The sequence below is a fragment of the Mustelus asterias genome, chromosome 2 (genome assembly GCF_964213995.1).
Source record: "Mustelus asterias chromosome 2, sMusAst1.hap1.1, whole genome shotgun sequence".
In the NCBI taxonomy this organism is placed as follows: Eukaryota; Metazoa; Chordata; class Chondrichthyes; order Carcharhiniformes; family Triakidae; genus Mustelus; species Mustelus asterias.
This window is the reverse complement of record NC_135802.1, coordinates 96,543,075-96,566,225: the sequence shown is the minus strand read 5'-3', so window position 1 is coordinate 96,566,225 and position 23,151 is coordinate 96,543,075. Positions and strand designations below refer to the sequence as shown.

Below are 23,151 nucleotides of genomic sequence, written 5' to 3'. Positions count from 1 at the left end.
CAATTGCAATTTATTTGCCGTTTTTTACTCTCCCTGCAGCAGAAGACATAAGTCATCCTAACTTAATTCACAAGCTTTTCTTTTAGTGTTAAGGGGAAAGAAATGTGGTGAATGCATATAAACAAAGAATCCTGCATTCTCATCTAAACAATACCTATGAGGAAGTGGGGAAGGGGCAAGATGGAGAACGAGAAAAACATACAAACACTCAGACAGAAAACAACACTTCAGATAAAATATAAAAAGAACAACTTTACAATTTAAAAAGATAGATTAGCAAATATGCCTCAACACAGAACAAACTCATCCATAACATAATTACCAGCACAATTCATTGACAACATATTTTAAAGGAACTGCAGCTAAAATGAACATCCTTATCTCAATCACACATTCAAAATATGCTTAATATCACCACAACTAAACAAACAAAATACAAATACTGGAATTCTTGAAATACTAAAATATTTCTCTGTGTAAACTTTATAGGAAGAGTGAAAGCTTTCCATTTCCTCCTTTCACTTGTTTCCATGTTTCAGGTCAAATATTTAAAGATCTAGCAATGGGCAATAAGTTACATAACAGTTCTAGTAGCAACAGAGAATGTACAAAAGGTTCATGTTACAACAAATCTGCAGTTGCAAAACCTTTTTTTAAAAAAATCAACAGGAACAGTCTGGCAAAAGAAGTGTAATACAACTATAAATATTAAGGGCAATCAGTGGAGCCCAAAGACGGTCGAATAACCTTATTAAATTGATTATAGGGATGCAAGTTCTTGTATACAGTCTTCAGTTGAGTGGAGTCAGCCAAAAAGAGCAGAGTTGATGGAGAACAGATAAAGTTACAGTCTATCATTCCATTCCATTTCAGAAGTCCAAATTTCACTAAAAATAAACCAAAATTATTTAAAGACTGGGCACCATAAGAGGTAGTTGTTGGCCAGTCCTGACTGGATAGCTAGAATTCTTTTCTAAATTAACTCAGAAACCTTACTCTATGGAGAAGTTTATACATCGTCAAAAATGCAATACCATTATTAGTAATAAAATAGCAACTCCAGCCTTGCTGCAACATTAAAGACCTCAAAGTCACACCACATGTGAAGCAGAGTGGAGACTAGGGCCAAGATTTTCTGCCCCCCTACCCACCCCGGTGGGTTTTCCCACGGCTCTTGCAGCGTGCCATATGCAACCAGCAGGATCTCCAGCTCCGCCAAAGTCTACAGGCTTTTGCATAGCTCGCCTGCTGTGCTAGGGGTGAGGGGTTTGACTTCAGCGCAACCAGAAGATCTTGCAAGTGGGATCCAGCCCCAAAGCCCAGTTTATAATCCTACAGGGAGCTGGGAACTGTGACAGAAACTAATGAATTAAATGGAAGAATAGATTGGTGAGAGCAGCTAGGACAGGCTCTAAAAATTCTATTTTTGTGATATACAGTATCAGGCATTGGGGCAGGGTAATTTAAATAACTAGTACAGTGGGCAAGTACTGGTTTTAATTTTAGTGCTGCATGGGCACAAATGGCCACTGTATTATATGTTACATGTGAGGAAATTCTGGATCATAATTGTGAAAATGATTATAGTAATAAAGAAGCTCAGTGTACACTGTGGGAATGAATAAAGGCCTGGCTTCAAATCTCACATGATTTTGACTTCCATCCAGGCAAACAACCAGGCGTCATCATTTTCAATCACGTTACCCATCATAGATCCAAGGAAAATTGAGAAATTAAAGATATGCTAGGAGCTCAGCTGGGATTGATGTTAATAATTTTATTAACATCAATTAACATTTATTAACACGGTAGCACAGTGGTTAGCACTGCTGCTTCACAGCTCCAGGGTCCCGGGTTCGATTCCCGGCTCGGGTCACTGTCTGTGTGGAGTTTGCACATTCTCCTCGTGTTTGCGTGGGTTTCCTCCGGGTGCTCCGGTTTCCTCCCACAGTCCAAAGATGTGCGGGTTAGGTTGATTGGCCAGGTTAAAATTGCCCCTGAGATGCGTAGGTTAGAGGGATTAGCGGGTAAATATGTGGGGGTAGGGCCTGGGTGGGATTGTGGTCGGTGCAGACTCGATGGGCCGAATGGCCTCCTTCTGCACTGTAGGGTTTCTATGATTTCTTTCTATGAATTTTTACTGAGTAGCTTTAACATAACTGTGGAAATGTTAGCGGTCACTCTCCTCCTAGCCTGGCCTAGGCTTTTGCTCAGGAAATTGGCACAGGGGGCCTTGGAGGGAACCCAGACTGCAGCTATGGTGCACCCCAATCAATGACTCACAGTGAAGATTGCCCCCTGACAAAATTCAGCAGATGACTCAGAGAGCTGTTTCAGCCACTGAGGAAGGTATTTCCTGACTTGGTGATTACTGCATACACTTTTAAAACAAATCTCTGAGTGCATTTCATAACTAGCATAAGAGGTGCTTATAAAACAACTTGGGGCCTTTTACTACATTAAACGTGCTATGTAAATTAAGTTGTTGTTGACAAAGTAGGGATAAAGTGAATGATACATCCCTATCATAGAAAATATAACCAGCCATATAACATGGTATACTTGAGGATGTCCATTTCAATTACTCTCCCTGCAGGAGATACCCAAACCCAACTTAAAGCAGAAAGATGTAGTGCAAAGCTGGAATGTAAAAAATAAAATTACAGGTTGGTTGGATGGAGCCAGAGATATCAAGTTTATACATTGTCAAATGTGTAATGGCACTATACACTTTAGGAATAGACTGAAGCTTTATGCTAACCCTTTCAACAATGTAGTATAGTCATGCTAAACTCCTGAAGACCATGTTCTATTACTCTGTATCTATTATAGAAACAATACATTATACATCATCCTGATGCAAAACTTCAGTTGAAGTGTACAGTGGAGGCTTAGTTAACAAGTTACCACTTTGGAATATGAAAAAAGAAACTTCACTTTGCATCAAAATGCTTAGAACTTGAATGTGTGTCTTTAAACTAGGTAATTGAAGGCAAAAATGAAAAGAAAATGGAAAAAAGGTTTTTCTTGCAACTTGTTTTCCTTCACTTGATATGTATGGATACAAAGACCATTTGTAAAAAGTTAGAAAAATTAAAATAAATTACATTTATAAGAACACTTTCCCTTCAGTTATTTATATAAAAAGCCAAAATAGTATACTATAAACAGAACCTACAAAGAATATAAAGGCATGAGATATAACAGAGCTTTCCTGCTTCTGCATCTGTTCTGCCAAATTTGACATTGTTATTCAATTATTTTACTTATTCACATGCCAAAATATGGTTTAATCTTCAAATTACTAGTATACCCAATTAACTGGGACCCACTGTGGCTCTATAAAGAGCTTCTCTATTGCAGTCTGTAACTTCTGAAAAGCTTTGTCCAAGTTATCATTGACAATAGTCAAATCAAAGTAGTGGCTGTACGCTCGTTGGATTCGAGCACTTTCATCAACTGTCTTTTTCAAGTCTGTATCCTGTAGATAAATGAATAGAAAATTAATGCATGGAAAATGAATAATTGACATGTTGACATGTTAACTGTACATGAGAATTGATTGGATGAAAAGGCACAGACAAAGACAGGAAGTGAGGGAAAAACATGGCTGCATAACTCAATAATTAATAAATTGTTATAGCTAGCTGGTGACGAGAAAGTTAACACAGAGTACCACTTTGTTATATTAATAGTGTTATTTTATTTATACTGATTGCAATCCATTATGGAGTGGTAGCAAACAGTACTTTCTGGTTTCGCCAAAAATGTGAAGATAGTTAATGATTAAATAATTAAGACCAGTATTCTAAAATGTAAAGCTGTGAAAATTTAAGGGCTCCTTACTGTTAGAAGTTTAGTTGTAATTCCAGCATCAATGACAGCTTTGTGCATGGCACGTAGTGTTTCTAATTCAGGAGCAGCAACAAACACAATATACGGCATAAATTCAGCAGTCCTCAGTATCTTCAGTGCCTGTAAGACATAGATACTAAGCAATAATGTACTGGCAGCAGGGCATAAGTATTAAAAACACACAAGATAGATAGTAAAGCACAAATCAATGACATCTGAGCCACACAAACTAGAGGCCTCCGCTCTAAATATCCTGTTTTAGCCGAATTAGTTGATTTCAAGAGATGTGGCAAGAGGGATAATACAATTTGCTTCCAAAATCCCTGTACTAGGGAAAGGGGGGAGCAGGGAGAAAAGAGAAAATCAGCCAAGGATATTGTTCCAAATTGCTACCCAGGAGAACAAGATCTGCATCAACTGTGATTAATATCTGCCTTCCATTTTCAAACAGCCTGCCAGTACTCATTGGCTAGGTTCCCACGTGAAGAGCAGCTATTTGGGAGAGATACTGGTGCCAATAAAAAACTCTTGCAGTAGCAATGGCTTCAGATGGAAAGAAGGGGGACAATTAAAAAAAGGCTGAAGCACTGAGTTGAGAAAAAGATCTTTCTGCCCCACCAATTCCACATCCATTTACATAATCCCTTACCCTTCTGCTCATGAACTGATTGCAATGCATTTCAATTCTAGAGGAAAAGTCTGAAACAATTTCTTCCTAAGCAAATGCAATATAACAGAATTTCTAACCAATGTTACACTCTTCTACCTCAAAAACCCCCTTAAAAGAACATTTTCCTGTTCCAATTTGTTACCGAATCTATTACTTATCATTCAAAAATGCACAATTGACTGAATCTGTGTGAGTAGAACAACTGATTAATGTGGATGGGAATGAAAAGATGGACTGCTAAGTTAAGCGAAGTTGCAGTTTGGACATCCAATTGAGATGTTGATTTTGCATCAAGAATAATACAACAAAAAATGCTGCACAAAGGTTTAGGTTCTAAAAATCCTAAAATGTCATTGTATTATATTCAATTAAAATTCCTTGGTTTACTATGCAGCTCTCATACTATGCAATTAATCTTGTTACCAAATTGTCTTATTCATTACCCGATATTTCTTTACCTGTGGATTAATATCCAAAATGCACATTCTTCCTGTACTAACAACTTCATGGATTGAGTCAATCTTTGTCCCATAGAGATTTCCTTCATATTCCCCATGTTCCAGGTATCTGCTGCCCTTTATGTCCATTTCCATTTCCACCCTTGACACAAATCTGTAGGCGTGCCCGTCCAGTTCATCATCTCTTGGTTTCCTTGAAGTAACTGCAATAAATACAAAAATAGTCTACACGTTTTTAAATTCTTCAATTCATTATTTCTATCTTTTTCCTGACGGCAACTTTTTGTTAATATCGATGATCCATAAACAGCCTTGACAAATTTGCCGAAGATGGAAAGAAAGGAAAATTAACAAAGAGGTTCAATGTTTAACAATCCTACAACCACCAAATCTCAAAACATTTTTCCAATGACTATATATTCTAACTGGCTTGCATTCCTGATTTCTTAATGTTCAAAGACTACTTCAAAAGCAGCAGTATAACTCATTTGATGAACTCATTTAGATACCTTCATCAAGATTATCTTGAGATAATAGATTCAACTGCTTCTCCCCTTTTAATCCACTAAACCGACTTGTTGCAAGAGTAATTCAGCTAGTCCCATTCCCCTGCCCTTCTCATGCAATTTTCTCTTCTCAGGTCCAATCCCATTCATTTCTGAATGCAACAATTTAATCTACCTCCACCACATTCTAACGCAATGCATTCCAGATCCTAATCAGTTACTGAGTAAAAGTATTTTGTTGTAGGCTGGCATTGGTCCTTTTGTTGGTTACCTTAAATCAGCACCCACTTGATCCTACCACCAATGGGAACTGTTTCTTCCAATCTATTCTGTCTGGTCCCTTCATGATTTTGAATATGTCTATCAAATCTCCTCTCAACCTTCCTTTCTCCAAGAACAACCCCACTTCTTCAATACTTCCATGCAAATTAAGCTCCTCAACCGCACAACCATTCTTGTAAATCCTTTCTGCACCATCTATGTCTTAATTCCTTCCTAAAGTGTGACACAAAATTCCAGTCAAGGCCAAACTAGTATTTCATAACAGTTCATTACTGCTTCCTTTTGTACTCTACGACCCTATTTATAAAACCTAGGATTCTCTATGCCCTTTTAATCATTTTCTCAACTTGCCCTGCCACCTTCAACAATTTGTGCCCAAAGACTCCCTGTTCCTGCATCCCCGTTAGAGCCCCCTTTAGTTTATACCCCTTCTCCTCACTCTTCCTACTAAAATGTACCACTTCACATCTCTTTTGGAACATTTTAATGTTGAGAGACACTATATAAATGCAAGTTTTTGTTGTCAAATTCCAAGTCACTAACATAATCGCAGACAGAAAATACAGTCTTCTCACATTTATTAAACTATTCAGATTCATGAAAACCAGAATAGTCCAAAAGTTCAATCTTGTTAGATTACAATTCATGATAAATCCAAAATTGACCTTGCCTAATCTGAAGATTTTTGTAGGTGTTAGACCATTCCAGTACCAAGTCTGCCATGTTGTGAAAGATTATGTGGGAATATGAGAAAATAACCCAGAATAAATGATTCTGAAAATATAACTTTTCTAATCTTTGCATTTCCAAGATAAACTTTGATTTCTGTAACTTTGTAACTGCTTCCTATTGGGTGGGTCAGAATAATGTATAGGACTGATCTCCCAACTGTTGCCTATATATTAAAACCTGAAGATGTTGGTTAATTGACCCATTTTAATAAGTATACAACCAGGATGATCCCAGGTTCAATCTGTGGTCCAAGTGGGGTTAATTGATCTTCAAAACAGAAATGGAAGTGGTTAGATTGAGCGGTGGATCATCATGAGCCCAGATTTGGGAGAGGTGTTATCTTTCTCATTAACTGCCCGGAAGTGGGGATGCTGAATGAGGGCTGAAAGGGACTGAAACCAAAAGAGAAATTGCTGGAACATCTCAGCAGGTCTGGCATCTGTAAGGAGAGAAAAGAGCTGATGTTTCGAGTCCAGATTACCCTTTGTCAAAACTAAAAGGCACAGAAAGTGGGAGATATTTATACTACAGGGTGAAGGAATGAAAGGTGAGTCATAGCCACAGAAACCAGGAGAAAAGGCTGCTAATGGCTGTCCACAGAGAGAATAAAGGGTGTGAATGGCCAAACAGCAGAGAAGCTGTGAGCTGTGACAGATGAAGATGTTGGCTGGGGGGGGGGGGGGGGGGGGGGAGGGGGGGTTAGATGGGACAGGTAAAATTTAGAAAAGGGGAAGCAAAGGGGGAGAAAAGGGAAGGGGGATAAAGTAGGGGGAAAGAGTTGGGGGGGGGGGGGAAATGAAGAAAGACAGTAAAGAAATAAAAGGTAGAGAACAGTAAAAAATAAAATAGAATGAAAACAAAGGGGGCCAAGGAGGGGTAGGACAAATCATCTGAAGCTGTTGAATTCGATGTTGAGACCGGAAGGCTGTAAAATGCATAGCCAGAAGATGAGATGCTGTTCCTCCAGTTTGCGTTGAGCTTCACTGGAACATTGCAGCATGCCAAGGACAGACATGTAGGCATGGGAGCAGGATCGTGTGTTAAAATGGAAAGCAACCGGAAGGTCAGGGTCCTGATTAACGCACAGACTGAAGGTGCTCAGCAAAGCGATCACCCAGTCTACGCTTGGTCCCTCCGATATAGAGGAGACCACATTGGGAGCAGCGAATGCAATAGACCAAATTGAAAGTGGTGCAAGTGAAACTTTGCTTAACCTGGAATGAATGTTTTGGATCTTGGATGGTAAACATAGAAGAGGTAAAGGGACAGGTGTTGCACCTTCTGCGATTGCATGGGAAGGTACCATGAGTGATGGGACAGGCGTTGGGTATAGTGGAGTGGACTAGGTTATCCCGGAGGGAACGGTCTCTGCAGAATGCTGACAGAGAGAATGAAGGGAAGATGTGTTTGGTGGTGGCATCATGCTGGAGTTGGCGAAAATGGCGGAGGATTATGCTTTGCATGCAGAGGCTGGTGGGGTGAAATGTGAGAACCAGGACTCTATCCTTCTTCTGGGAGGGAGGGGAGGGGGTGAGGGTCATGGCGGGAGATGGACTGCACGCTGTTGAGGGCCCTGTCGACAACTGTAGGTGGGAATCCATGGTTGAGGAAAAAGGAACACATATTAGAAGCACCACTTTGGAAAGTGGCATCATCGGAACAAATATGACGGAGGCGAAGGAGCTGAGAGAAATGGATGGAGTCTTTACAGGATGTAGGGTGTGATAGCTCCAGATCGCTGTGGGAGTCCAGATCGCTGTGGATATTGGTAGATAGTCTGTTGCGGGAAATGGAGACAGAAAGATCAAGGAAGGGAAAGAAAGTGTCTGAGATGGAGAGGTGGAAACTGGAAGCGAAGTTGATGAATTCTTTGAGGTCTGGACGAGAGCATGAAGCAGCACCAAAACAGTCATCAATGTACTGGTAAAGGAGTTGTGGGAGGGGACTGGATAGGCCTGGAACAAGGAATGTTCCACATACCCCATAAAAAGACAAGCGTAGCTAGGACCCATGCGGGTACCCATTGCTACTCCTTTGATTTGGAGAAAGTGGGATGAGTTAAAGGAGAAGTTGTTAAGAGATCGAACAAGTTCAGCCAAGCAGAGGAGAGTGGTGGTGGATGGGAATTATTCAGGCCTCTTTTTAAGAAAGAAACGAAGAGCTCTCAGGCCGTCCTGGGGTGGGATGTAGGAGTAGAGAGATTACACATCCATGGTGAATAGGAGGCAGTTAGGACCTGCGAACTGGAAGCTGACAGGGACTGTCTCAGCTCCAACATATTACACCAAGTAGTAGGATGTAGATTGCCAGAGATTCAGTTGTTGCTGACTTTGAGATCTCAGGCAAAAGATTGGGGTGCAGCTCTTGGCAAAGACTACAGTATCTTAGTCACTCTGTTGAATGCTTACAGTTCACTTGGTAGATAGTTCCCCAACAATATTGCCCTGCAAACTGTTGATTGTGCACGTTTAACTGCAGTAGGAAGGAAAAGAACAATTTTCATCCCAAACAAAACATAATTTCTATCAGTTTAAACAAACTTACATGGTACTGTCGTTCCAAATCGCATGGGATTCAGTACGATGAGCCTGTTTTTTAAACTCCGTCGTCCCACACCTTGAGCTCCTATCAACACCAGCGTCTTCCTCTGAAAAGGTGGCATCCTTGCTACTTCCTCATAGATCATGATTTCATGTCGATCAAACTCTTGGTGTGAATCCAGTAAAAATATTAGAAACAAATATTCTTCACAATGTACAATTCTATTAATATGGAAGATATTTTAATTTTAATCAGTCAAGTTTAGTCAGCAACTAGAAATAAAATTCAAAACAAAACACTTTATGCCATGAAAATTACACTGATTTGATGTTGAACTTAACAACTTGTTCTTGAAGTCTTGTGAAACTAAAGACTCAATAAAATCATCCAATTTATATTAGCCTGCCTCAGTTGATCAGAACGCTGTGGGTTTAACCATACATCAGAGCTCAAGCATGTAACTGAGGCTAGCACATCAGTGCAGCACTGAAAGAGTACTGCATTGCCAGAGATACCATCCTTTAGATGAGATATCAAAATTTTAAGGCCAAACGAGCATGAAAATGGGAGAGAATTGCACCCATTTTGTGGGACAGAATCGCACCCATTTTGTGGGTGAGCTCTCAGATGCAATTGTATGGCATTATTGCAAAAAAAGAGGCAAAAGTGTGGTTCACAGCATTAGGGGGAGTGGACAGAGTCTATTCTCGCCTGTACGTGTACATAGAACACAGATCTGTCATGGCTCCCCACCACCGGCCAATCCCCGATACAGAGTACCCCTCACCTCCCTGTCATTGCCCCACCCCTTGGCACTGCCCAGTGAGCAGTGCCAGGGTACCCAGCAGACACTGCCAGGGTGCAAGACTGGCAGTGCCTGCCCCTGCCCCCAACCACCCAGGAGGGCTTCAAGTCCCACTGGTAAGGCCATCACACCAGGTCTAATGCTCGCCGGTGAGGACCCCCTCCAGCGAGGCCATTAAGACAAGTGAGCCTCGGATGATTCCGTCCCAGGCTCACTAGTAATATTTAAATAAGAATTTAAATGTCAAAATCAGCCTCATGCCCAGGAAACACTGGCAATCCAGGGCTGGTAAGATCGCGAGAGGCGAGAAACTTGGCGCACACCTGGTTTATCGCATCTCTCGCGATCTTACCGGCTCACCACACCGATCGACCGGCATGATGAGCCGGTAAGATCACCCTCACAGTGTTTTAAGCACAGAAAGAGGTCCTTCAGCCAATCATGTCTACACCTGCAATCAAGCATCTATCTATTCTAATCTCATTTTCCAACACTTGGCCCATAGGTCCGCAGCCTTGTACGCGATGGCATTTCAAGTGTTCATCCAAATGCTTCTTAATGTTGTGAGTGTTCCGACCTCTCCCACCTTTTCAGGCTGTGAGTTCCAGATTCCCACCACCCTCTGGGTCAAAATGATTTTTCTTCAAATCTCCTCTAAATCTCTTGCCCCTTACCACAAATCCATGTCCCCTGATTATTGGCCTCTCTACTAAGGGGAAAAGTTTCTTCCTATCTACCCTATCTATGTACTTAATAATTTTGTACACCTCAGTCAGGTCCACCCTCAGCCTTCTGTGCTTTAAGGAAAACAATCCAACCTAGTCAGCATCTCTTCATAGCTGAAACACTCCAACCCAAGCAATGTTCTGGTGAATCTCCTCTTCAGCCTTTCCAGTGTAATCACATCCTTCCTATTAGTGTGATGAATAGAACTGCACACAGTAGTCTAGCTGTGGCCTAACGAGCATTTTATACAGCTCCATCATAACCTCCCTGCTCTTATATTCTCTATCTTGGCTAATAAACACAAGTATCCCTTACACCTTAATCACCTTATCTACTTGCTGTCTTCAGTGATCTTTAGACATGCACCCTAAGGTCCCTCCAGTCCTCAGTATTGGTGTAAAACTAAATATAATCAGTCTTTCCTTGTAACTTCTCGTAACTCAATTCTTTGATGGGAGATCAATATTGGGATTCTTCCCAGAACTGCCTCAGAGTCCTGAATGTTTGGCTTATGTTTCAGTGATATTGTACTTCAAATATACTCTGAAATAGTCTAAAGTATAAGTCTCAGCTCAGTGGTAGCATCCTTGCCTGCAAATCAGAAGATGATGCTTTCAAGTTGCACACAAAAGTCTTGAACACAATTCAGGTTGACACTGGTGCAGCACTGAAGTGCTGTCCTTTCAGATTGTAAAAGATCCCACAGCAGTTTTGAAAGAGTAACTGGAGGGATCACCCAGCTTCCTAGTCAATATTTATCCTTCAACTTCAACTTTACCTGTGAATACAGTTGCAAAGTAACCCATTGCCTGTGAAACTCTACAGTCAGGCATATAACCATTAATAGTCAGACTTTGGTTCCTAATAAATTGTACATTGTGATTAATCCACACACTGCTTGGCAAATCCTTCTTGCACAGCAAAGAAAATCCATAGGTTTGGGGTTGGAGGCAAGAAGGGGGCAGCAGACTGTGACCTGTGAAAAGGAAGTGCATCTCCTTTTATGGCTCAGGTCTCACTTGCCATCAATAACGTCACTCCTAGTAACTAGTTCCTTACTGCCTGTGTGGGTTGGGTCTTAACTTAAGAAGAGCATGTACACAGAATATTGGCACACTTCTTGACCATGTGCAGTAACCGCACAAAATCAAAAATTGAGGTTGGTCTGGCAGTGCTACTTCAGAAAGTTAATTCATTTTAAAACTGCTGTAAAACAGAAACGCGTTATTAAAATGTGCTTTAAATAGGAAATACCTAAATTTGGGCATGTTGAACGTCAAATGACAATGTCTCTGTTCCAAGTTTTGGTCTCCCCTTAGATACTCTAATAGACTAATAGTCATAGGTACACTGGATGCTCCTGAAAGCAGTCTAACTCGCTTGCGTTTAAGAGTATGCCTATGCTGTCCAATATCAAACGATATGCAGCATAACCTGATAGTGCAACAGTAGTATTTCCTTGTGATCTAAACTAGATATTCATGTACTTTTGCACATGCTACTTCAATCTCTGGAGCTGGGCTGGGAAAATAACGTAATGGTTATCTTACTGGACTAGTAATCCAAAAGGCTTAGACTAACAAATCAGTAGAACATCCCACCATGACTTCAGCAATTTGTACCCAATTTTAAAAAAATTTTAAAAATCAGGATGTAAAAAGCTGGTTTCACAAAAGAAAAAAGAACAAGCTAATTGAATTATTTTGATAGGTCAACTAGTTCACCAGTTTTTGTTTGGGAAGGAAAACTGCTGTCCTTACCCAGCATTACATGTAACCCCAGTTCCACACCAATGTGCCCTCCGAAGCAGTCCAGCAAGTCATTCAGGTTTATCAAACAGGTGAGGAAGTTTTATAGAAACCTATAAAATTCTAACAGGGCTAGACAGAGTAGATGCAGGAAGGATGTTCCTGATGGTGGGGATGTCTAGAATCAGGGATCATGGTCTAAGGATATGGGGTAAACCTTTTGGGACTGAGATGAGAAATTTCTTCACCCAGAGAGTGGTCCTGTGATTCACTACCACAGAAAGCAGTTAAGGCCAAAACTTTGTAAGTGTTCAAGATGGAGTTAGATATAGCTCCTGGGGAGAAGAGGTTCAAAGAATAGGGGGGAAGGCAGGATCAGGCTATTGAGTTGGATGATCAGCCATGATCATAATGATGGCGCAAGCTCGAGGGGCCAAAGGACCTATTCCTGCTCTCTGTTTCTATGTTTCTTATTTGTAGCAGTTTGATACAGTATTGTGGAATTGCAATAGTGAAATTCAAAGAATAAAAATCAAAAACAAATAGTTAAAATGAGTCGCAATTATGATCAGATTCAATCGACTCAAACCTTACAATTTTTCTTCAAAGTATGAGATAATGCACACATCATGCTTCCCAAGATTAATTAGTCACAGTATTTGTCAAACAAAATAAGTTCTGACTAGCCTTCTACATGCCTCTTCAGCTCCCAATGTTTATCCCTTTTGAGGTTTCTGTTTAAACATCAGATTGCTTTAAAGTATTTTCTAGAATTGGACTACGTGCTTATGATTCCAAATGTCTTTTTTCTCATTCCAGCCAAAGAGTACAGCCTGGCCCAGACAAAACTGCAAACAACCTGGAATGAGGAAATCCTAGCAGAATGAAAAAAAAAGATTGTTTAGAAACTGTCGCTCGGTCAAAATCCTGACACACACTCCCCAGCAGCAGTCAAACTGCAGCGGTTCAAGAAGACAGCTCATCACCACCTTCTCTAGGACAATTAGGAATGAGAAACAAATGCCAGAAACACCATTATCCCATGAATACATTTTTAAAAACTGCTTATGGTCTACACCATACGAGACCCAGCTCTTGTTCCCTTGATCCTATTCTCACTAAACTGCCAACCACCCAACTTCCCCTCCTAATCCCCAACTTAGCTGATATTGCTAGAAGTTCTCTCCTCTTTAGCTGCCTCTCTCTTTAGATCTGCTGTCATCACCCCTCTCAAAAAGAGCCTCAACCTCACTGTCCTTGCAAACTGCTACCCATCTCCAACCTCTCTCTGCTCTCTTAAATCCTTGAACTTCCCAAATCTGTGACCATTTTGACTGAAGTCCCATCCCTTCAATCTGGTTTCTGCCATTACAACTATACAGAAACAGCTCTTATCAAAGTCACAAATGACATTCAACATGATGTGGCAAATGTCAACATTAATTAGTTGCCCTTCGTGACCAGTCTGCAGCAACCTTTGACATAACTGACTTCACCACCTTCCTCCAAAGTCTCTCCACTATCGTCCAGTTGCATGGGACTGCATTCACCCGATTCCATTCTTATCTAATGTTACAATTTCCATAAACCAAAATAACCAAATTTACCAAATGAGCCCCCCCCCACCCCCACAAACGAAATGAAGACATTACAAACAGGTTTTCACTTGTTGCGATTTTTATTTTAACATGAATCAGAATCATGTTATAAATGCAAAGTGTATGAGTTTATGTTTTAAACAGTCTGTTTAATTTAAGGTAGAGAGAGAGCAATGAAGAGAGTCAGTCATCTGCTATGAATTCTGCCTCACAAGAAGCTTGGGAAACCTGGTTATCATATAGACTGAGGGCCCAGGTTGAGACTTGTTGAGAACGAAATGCAAAATGCTCACACAGGCAGGGCTGACTTGTGGACAAATATTCTGCCTGGGCTTTTGGAGAAAGATGTCTCAGAGACAGAAGTCTGCAATTAATAAGATCAGCAGAGAGGAGAAGGCTATGAGTTGTCTGTCAACATCAGGCAGAATAGGGAAGAGATGCATCCCATGTCATTCTAAACACTTGAGATTTGTCCAGGCAAAGCTAAGAGGAAAAATTGCCAGAGTGGGCCAACAGCTGGTAGTCAGTCCAGGACTTCTCTGAAAACTAAGGGAGAGCACCTTCAACAGGCACTCTGGGGAGAATTTTCCCACCATGGGAACAACAAAGGTCTGTCGACCTCGGCAGGATTTTCCGTTTTTGAGGCGAGCACAGCCGAAAAATCCCTCCCTCAATGTTACAACTTGAAGGAATAGGGAGAAGTGAACCCATTGGAAGCCGGGAGTGACAGTGGATTGCTTCCTATAAAGAATGCAATTCTGTGGAAAGTGTGCCGAAACATGGTGTGGGATTTCCACCACACATCTCCAAGCAGAATTACAGTCCCTTTCCTTCAAGGACTTGACCGATTTTATGCAGGAAGTAGCTTTTGCATAAACAAGGCCCTGCCTATGCTATCTTCCCCATAAAGCACACTTCTTCCTGGAACCTTCTTCTCAACTCTCAGCTCCTGTTGGTTGTGATTGCTACCAGAACTGATTTGACCTTTATGCAGTATGGCTGATTCTGGGCATTCAATCACTTGGAAGTGAAAGAAAGAGCGATAGCGGTCCTAAATGCACTTCCCAACTGCTCAGAAATCCAGCTCTCCTACTTAGCTTGTTGACCACTTCTTCTCTCTCTATCTTTTCCCTTTCTTCTTTCTTGCCTAGCCACTACACAGCTTCCGTATTTTAACCTCCTCCCTGTTTCACAGACGTTGATCCTTCAGGTCAAGGATCTTCTAGTCACATGGACCAGTATTTTTCATTATCCAAAATTATAAGTGATCCCTTTACAACTGATACCTTTTTCAAACATACAAAAAAAGGTTTATGACTTCCCAAAAGATTCTGAAGTAATTACAAATTTTCCTCGTTATTATTGCTTCCGGGTCAACCTGGTGCTGGAACTCTCATGCATGCCTTTATTACCTTTGAGATTTGACTATTCCAATGCTGCTTGTGTCTTTACTTGGAGCAAGTCCTGTTTTGTTATCACCGTGTTTGCTGATCTAGTCAGGCAATATCTTAACTTTAAAATTCACATCCTTGTTTTCAAACTCCTCCATGACCTTGCCCTTCCATTTCTCTGCAATCTCCTCCAGCCAGCAATGGTTTGAGACATCAGCGCCCATGTAATTCTAGCCTTTTGAGAATATTCCTGGTTTCAATTACTGCATCATTTGTGGCGTTGCCTTCAGCTGCTTTGGCCCCCGAGTTCTGGAATTCCCCCCTTACACCTCTCATCTTTCTACCTCTCCATCTTCATTTGTGGTCTGAAACCACCTTCTTTGACAAGGCTTTTGGCTTACCTGCCCTAGTATCTTTTTATGCAGCTTGTTTTCTAACTTTGCTTTGTAATGCTCCTCAGGATGTTTTATTCTGTTAATGATGCTATACAAATAAAAGTTCTTGTCGCTATCATCATTGGAAATAACAATTCCATTAACCTGTGTCATCTACCCACTTTTCAAAATATGCAAAAGCATCTTGCCTTAAAATCCTAATATTGGAAAACAACACTTCATCCACATCTTGTGACAAATTCTTCAACAAAGCTCAAAAGTTGAACCAGTTTCATCCATATCTTTTTCAAGAAGTTTTGTAATGCATGAGTGTGTCTCACTTATTTCCCTCGTGCAGTGCTTTATATTTATTGAGAATAAATTTAATCAGAGACAGGTGTGTGAATTTACATAGTTTGTCTAGCTCATTTCTGAGCTGTTCCCTCAGAGTGCACTGCACATCTAATTTAGCACATCACCTGTAAATAACCCCATCCACCACTTGGCTTAGTGTACTGAATGAATTTTGGAATTATATGTACGTTATATTATTGAGCTAGTCAAAGAAAATTATATGTCACCAACTGTTCAAGAAGGCTGATCAGACAGGGTCTTCTGAAAAAAAACCAAAATATTGTGGATGCTAGAAATCCAAAATAAGAGCATTCTGAAAAGAGTCATATTTGACTTGAAACATTAACTGTTTTTCTCTCTCCACAGATGCTGCCAGACCTGCTGAGTTTTCCCAGCACTTGGTTTTTATTTCTTCTTCTTTGGAATCCATATTGGCAGCTGTTTACGATGTTACCATCCTGACATTGAAATATATTGCCATTCCTTCACTGTTGCTGGGTCAAATCCAGGAACTCCCTTCCCAACAGCAATATGGATGTACCTACACCACATGGATTGCAGCTGTTGAAGGCAGTGGCTCACCACCATCTTCCCAAGGGCAATTAAGGATTATTAGGAATAAATCCTGGCCTAGCCAGCGATGCCTACATTCCATGAATAAATTTTTTAAAATATTGTACAGATAATCCTCAGGTTTACTCTCAATGATTGATTTGAACTTATCAAATATTTTATATTAATTTGTTTTATAGTTGCTTGAATCGGTTTTGTCTAAATACCTAGCACTCCATCCTTACTTTGCCCCAAATCTAAGAATAATCTACTCTTCTGTGCTCTCATACTCCCAGGCTTCAACCCAATGATTTTATCCTCACCTCTCTTCCAACCTCACCAGATTTACACCACCTACTCTCGATTCCCCCTCTTCAATCAATTTCCACTTTCACCCTATTAAATCTTGCTGCATTGAAAACCTTAAACTCACCTCCTCCAAAACCCCGCTTGCTGACATCCAAAGGTAGGCCATTAGACTACAGATGACTCATTTTGAGCTGTTTATCCATCATCGCGGTGGCAGAGCATTCACCCTTCTCAGTCTTAATATTATCTCCCTCACTAAATCCCTTCACCTTTAAATGTTTCCTCAACAACCATCTTTTTCACTACCACCGCAACTAGTATTTTGCCACTTGTTTGCACTTATTTTGGCAGTTTGTCCATGAATATTTAGAAACATTAGATGGCATTATCAGCTAATTTAGCAATAATTAGATCAGTTAAATTTCCAAAGTGGAAAAGGTGAAATACTTGAGTTTTTGATCTGAGAGAGAACAATGTAACTATTAGATGCACTTTACCTGCATTTTTCGTTGTGAGGTACATCATTTTTTTCTTCTTTTTACCGATTAATGTTCCACAAAATGGTACTGATCAAATAACAAAGCAGAATATGAGACAATAAATATATATTTTGTATTCCACTCACAATTTCCTTTAAGCAAGCTATAACAATTAAAAAAATACTGAACATCATCTTACCAGATGAGCCTGAAAGATCCCAGTCCCGTTTAACGAAAGCTTTTCTCTTTTCTTCTAACATCTGACTGGGAATTAGACCTGCATTTCCTCCACCCTTCATTTGATAAGCCTGAAATTAAACATAACTACTCCAATTATCTCTCGCTAGTCATGACATTTGCTGGAGTACACGCTATCTTTAGGAAAGGGCAATACATTTGGGTTCGATTCTCCAACCCATTCACCATGCACACAAATCCCATTATGGCCATTAAATCTCAAAAGAGGGCCATAATGGGATTTATGCTGGTGCAATGTTCCCAGGCCTCCCTGATGATGCGTCAGTTTAGAATGAATTTTGATGTCATTAAATGGCTTTATACCGTTACTTCAGGAAAAAGTCAGATGCTCCCCCTGCCAGTGTGACATCACGACGGTGGGAATCATTATTGGTTTCCAAAATCGGAAACCAGTCGTGATGATGATCACACCAGGAGCGCGGAGGCGAGTATAGCCCTCAGGTCCTGGGGCACAGAATGATAGTGCAAAACATCCCTGTTTTTGACAATGTGTCATAAGATCTGGAGTGAAAATTCGTGTTTTTGGAGAGAAACACACCAGTTTTCAATCAGAAGCTGTCACTTGGCCATTTTAAAAAATATATCCTGCCTTTTATCTTTCCAAGTGCAGCATATTATTGCATTACACTGATACCTGTTCATTAATTCACAGAAAGTCTTGAGAGATCAGGCCTAATCCAGGGTTGCAAATATGATTTTCAGTATGATGGTTTCCCTCAGGATTTTAACTAAAGCTAAACCCCAACAGTACTGTTGAACACTTGAGAATCATCTGTTATTGTTTTTTTGATCAGATCTGGCATGATACATTTTTATATAGGCTGCCAGATGACCTACAGCCAAAAGCTGCATTTGCTGCAATCCAGTTTCACTTCAGCTTGATCCGTTTGATCAGTAATTGAAGACTCATCCTGTGACTCATTTTCCATTAACTCATGGCTTCTGGAGGAGGCTCTTCCATTCTGCACTTCCTTCATATTGGTGGTTTATTAGTCATCACTCAACCCTATCCACTCTTCCTGACTTACTGCAGCCTTCATTCAATCACCTTTCGATTATAACACCCTTTGTGTGCTAAATCTGCACTTCTCAGTACAATGAATAAACAAGGATGGGGAGGAAGATTTGTAAGTTGCCATGGAAGTATCCATGACATCCAAACCATGACTTGCTGAAGGAAGAAAGCAAACAGCCAGTGGTCGTACTACGGGTTGGTACAAACAACATAGGTTAAAAAGGGATGAGGACCTCAAAACAGAATATAGGGAGCTAGGAAGCAAGCTGAAAAGTAGGATCTCGAAGGTAGTGATCTCAGGATTACTACCTGTGCCACATGCTAGTCAGAGTAGAAACAGCAGGATACAAAGGATGATTACGTGGCTGAAAAGATGTTGCGAGGGGGAGGGTTTCAAATTCCTAGGGCATTAGAATCGATTCTGGGGGAGATGGGACCTGTACAAATTGGACGGGTTACACCTGGACAGGGTCAGGACTGATGTCCTTGAGAGGGGGGGGGGGGGGGCTAACTTGCTAGAGTGGTTGGGGAGGGTTTAAATTAATATGGCAGGGGGATGGGAACCGTTGCAAGGATTCAGAGCAGGGGGAATTAAGAACAAGAGGAGAAGACAGTAAGGGGAATAAGGAAAGTGATAGGCAGAGAAATCAAGGGTCAGAGTCAGATAAGGACCGAAAGGATTTGTATCTGAATGCTTGGAGCATTCAAAACAAAATGGATGAATTAGTTGCACAGATAGATGTAAAGGAATATGATATAGTTGGCATTACGGACACGTGACTCCAAGGTGAGTAAGGATGGGAAATAAACATTGAGGGCTATTCAGTGTTTAGGAAGGGCAGCACAGTGGCAACCACTGCTGCCGCGCCAGGGGCCTGGGTTCGATTCCCGGCCTGGGTCACTGTGTGGAGTTTGCACGTTCTCCCTGTGTCTGCATGGGTTTCCTCCCACAGTCCAAAGATATGCGGGTTTGGTGGATTGGCCATGCTAAATTGCCCCTTTGTCAGGAGGACTAGCTAGAGTAAATGCATGGCGTTATGGGGATAGGGCCTGGCTGGGATTGTGGTCGGTGCAGACTTGATGGGCCAAATGGCCTTCTTCTGCACTGTATGATTCTATGACAGATGGAAAGGAAAAGGTGGTGCAGTTGCATTGTTGATTAAAGGTGATCTTGACACGCTATTGATGAAAGATGCTAGTTTGATGATGTGGAACCTCTATGGGTCGAGTTATGAAACAACAAGGGGCAAAAATATTGGTAGAGGTGGTATACAAACCACTTACAGTCCCCTTACAGTCAGAAACGGGAGAATTCATAATGGGGAATAAAGAAATGGCTGAGGAACTAAATTTGTACTTTGTTTCAGTCTTCACAAAGGAAGACATGAATAATGTACCAGAAGTGCTGAGAGAAACGTGCTTTAGTGAGGAGTTGAAGGAAATCAGCAATAGTAGAGAAATGGTTTTGGGGAAATTTTTGGGATTTACGGTGGATAAATCTCCGGGTCCTGATAATCTTCATCCCAGAGTACTTAGGAAGTGGCCCTGGAAATAGTAGATCCATTGGCGGTTATTTTCCAAAATTCTTTGGACTCTGGAATAGTTCCTACAGATTGAAGGGTAGCTAATGTAAGCCCGCGATTCAAAAAGGGAGAGAGAAAACAGGGAGCTATAGACCAGTGAGCCTGACGTTGGTACTGGGGATGTTGCTAGAGTCTATTATCAAGGATTTCATAACTCAGCATTTGGAAGGCAGTGGTATAATCAGACAAAGTTAACATGGATACAAAAGGGAAATCATGCTTGACGAATCTATTGGAATTTTTTGAGGATGTAACTAGTAGAGTTGACTGAGGAGAACCAGTGGATGTGGTTTATTTAGACTTCCAGAAGGCTTTTGACAAGGACTCACATAACAGACTATGTAAAGTTAAAGCACATGGGATTACAGGTAATGTCTTGAGATGGATAGATCAGCAGATAGGAAGCAAAACGTTGGCATAAATGATTGGCAGTCAATGACTAGTGGGGTTCCGCAGTAATCTGCGTGATTTGGAAGAGGGAGCTGAATGTATTATCTCTAAATTTGCAGATGATACAAAGTTGGGAGGGAGGGTGAGCGGTGAGGAGGATGCAGAGGTGCTTCATGGTGATTTGGACAGGCTGAGTGTGTGAGCATCCGAATGGCAGATGCAGTATAATATGGATAAATGTGAGATTATCCACTTTGGTAGCAATACTAGGAAGACAGATTATTACTTGAATAGGTGTAAATTGAGAGAGGTGGATACTCAACGAGACCTTGGAGTCCTCCTGCATCAGTCGCTGAAAGTAAGCACGCAGGTACAGCAGGCAGTAACAAATTCAAATGGTATGTTGGCCTTCATAACGAGTGAATTTGAATATAGGGTTAGGAATGTTTTGCTGCAATTGTACAGGGCGTTGGTGAGGCCAGACCTTGAGTATTTTGTGCAGCTTTGGTGTCCTTTCTGAGGAAGGATGTCCTTGCTATTGAGGGAGTACAATGAAGGTTGACCAGGCTGATTCCTGGGATGGCAGGTCTGTCATATGAGAAGAGACTAAGTCGGTTAGGATTATATTCACTGGAGTTTAGAAGAGTGAGAGGGGATCTCATTAGAAACATAAAATTCTGACAGGGTTAGACAGGGTAGATGCAGAAAGAATATTCCCAATGGTGGGGGAGTCCAGAGCTAGGGGTCATAGTTTGAGGATAAAGGGTAAACCTTTTAGAACTGAGGTGAAGAGAAATTTCTTCACCCAGAAAGTAGCAAATGTGTGGAAATCACTACAACAGAATGTAGTTGAGGCCAAAACGTTGTCTGATTTCAAGAAGAAATTAGATATAGCTCTTGGGGCTAAAGGGATCAAGGGAAATGCAGGAAAAGGGGAAATCAGGATATTGAATTTGATGGTCAAGATGAATGGCGGAACAGTCTCAAAGGGCAGAATGACCAACTCCTGCTGCTAGTTTATGTTTCTATAATCAACTAGAAGTATGAAGTAATCTTTGGATATTGATTGCCATTTTTTTGCCAAAATTATAGTAATTACTTAAGTCATCCATCAACCACAGCACAAACATCAAATGAAATTGGGCAACGCACATTTTAAGCATAAGCAGCTCAAGACAGCATTAAAAAAATTCAAATTTGAATAAAACCACAAAAAAATTACATAGAACCCCTGTACCGTGAAATTATTTCATGCCAGAAATACAGGCTTTTGAACAAAGTAGTGGCAGAGAGAGAGAGAGAAACTGGTACAAATAAGGGGGCAATGCTGCTTGGAGGGAATGTGGAAGAGAACTATGGTTTTGTGCTCTTTGGTGTGTTCAATGCAGAAATTGCTGTTCACTGTGGAGCAACTTTGCATCTTGGAAAGTATCTGAAGGTGCTTCCATGGAAGGACAACAGGTGGAGTTAGTGGTCATGTCCAATAAAATTCCAGTTTGAGAAAAGGAGCAGGCAAGTTCTCTGATTGCAATGAGGCTGCTGTGCAAGAAAACCCATAACAGCTCGGCTAAAAACACAGCGTAATCTTTTTTGACCTTTTGCACAATACCACAAGAAATCCACTAGTATAATCAATCTAAAAAGCAACATCATGACAAACCTGCACAAATGTATTCATTTAAATTGCTTGATTCTCAACGTCTACAAACTGTTAACAGTACTTTGAGCACATTTAGAGCATGAAGTGAATTAAAAGGACAACATGAAAATTGAACAATGTTTCTAAGCAAAATCTGGCCGAATGGTGAAGCTAAAAGTGCTCACAATTAATCAAGTGTGAATCAAGCATAACTTCTGGCTTTTGTACAAGCGCAATCAAATGCAAACATCAGAAATATAGAAGCAAAATATTGCAGATGATGGAAATCTGAAATAAAAACAGAAAATGCTGGAAATAGCTGATAAAAGGTCAAAACTCTTATTTTTCTCTCAACAGATGCTGCCCGATATTTCCACCATTTTCTAGTTTTTATTGTAGAAATCAGAAAATTGTTTTTCTGAGTTGCTCTACTCTTCCAGAAGCTTTGCTATAACGGTATCTCGCCAAAGAACTCAGCATCAGAATGCTGCTCAGAACAAGGAATGATGCAACATTACTATTCTTGCACTTTCTAAACAGGGGTTGTCCATTCCAGCTCAAGTAAATGTTTGATAAGACCATAAGACATAGGAGCAGAATTAGGCCACTCGACCCATCGAGTCTGCTCTTGCCATTCAATCATGGCTGATATTTTTCTCATCCCCATTCTCCTGCCTTTTCCCCATAACCCCTGATCCCCTTATTAATCAAGAACCTATCTCTGTCTTAAAGACATTCAATTTCTGCAGCAAAAAGTTCCAAGATTCACCCCTCTCTGGTTGAAGAAATTCTTCCTCATCTCGGTTTTAAAGGATCGTCCCTTTAGCCTGAGGTTGTGCCTTTGTTTTAGAGTTTTTCCTACTAGTGGAAACATCCTCTCCATGTC

General features: G+C 40.8%; 1 protein-coding gene across 4 annotated transcripts in view; it reads right to left on the bottom strand.

Moving 5' to 3' along the window:
• Positions 1–240: 240 nt before the first annotated feature.
• LOC144509870 (protein PALS2-like) overlaps positions 241–23,151 on the bottom strand; it is a 136,090-nt gene continuing 113,179 nt past the window's right edge. For all 4 annotated transcript variants that reach the window (XM_078238808.1, XM_078238827.1, XM_078238798.1 and 1 more), the window contains 6 exons: positions 17,580–17,688; positions 17,399–17,467; positions 9,048–9,209; positions 4,984–5,186; positions 3,847–3,975; positions 241–3,481 (listed from right to left, as the gene is read on the bottom strand). In XM_078238808.1, the coding sequence (XP_078094934.1) occupies positions 3,305–3,481; positions 3,847–3,975; positions 4,984–5,186; positions 9,048–9,209; positions 17,399–17,467; positions 17,580–17,688 (849 nt within the window). In that variant the 3' untranslated portion in view covers positions 241–3,304. The remainder of the gene's footprint in view (positions 3,482–3,846; positions 3,976–4,983; positions 5,187–9,047; positions 9,210–17,398; positions 17,468–17,579; positions 17,689–23,151) is intronic.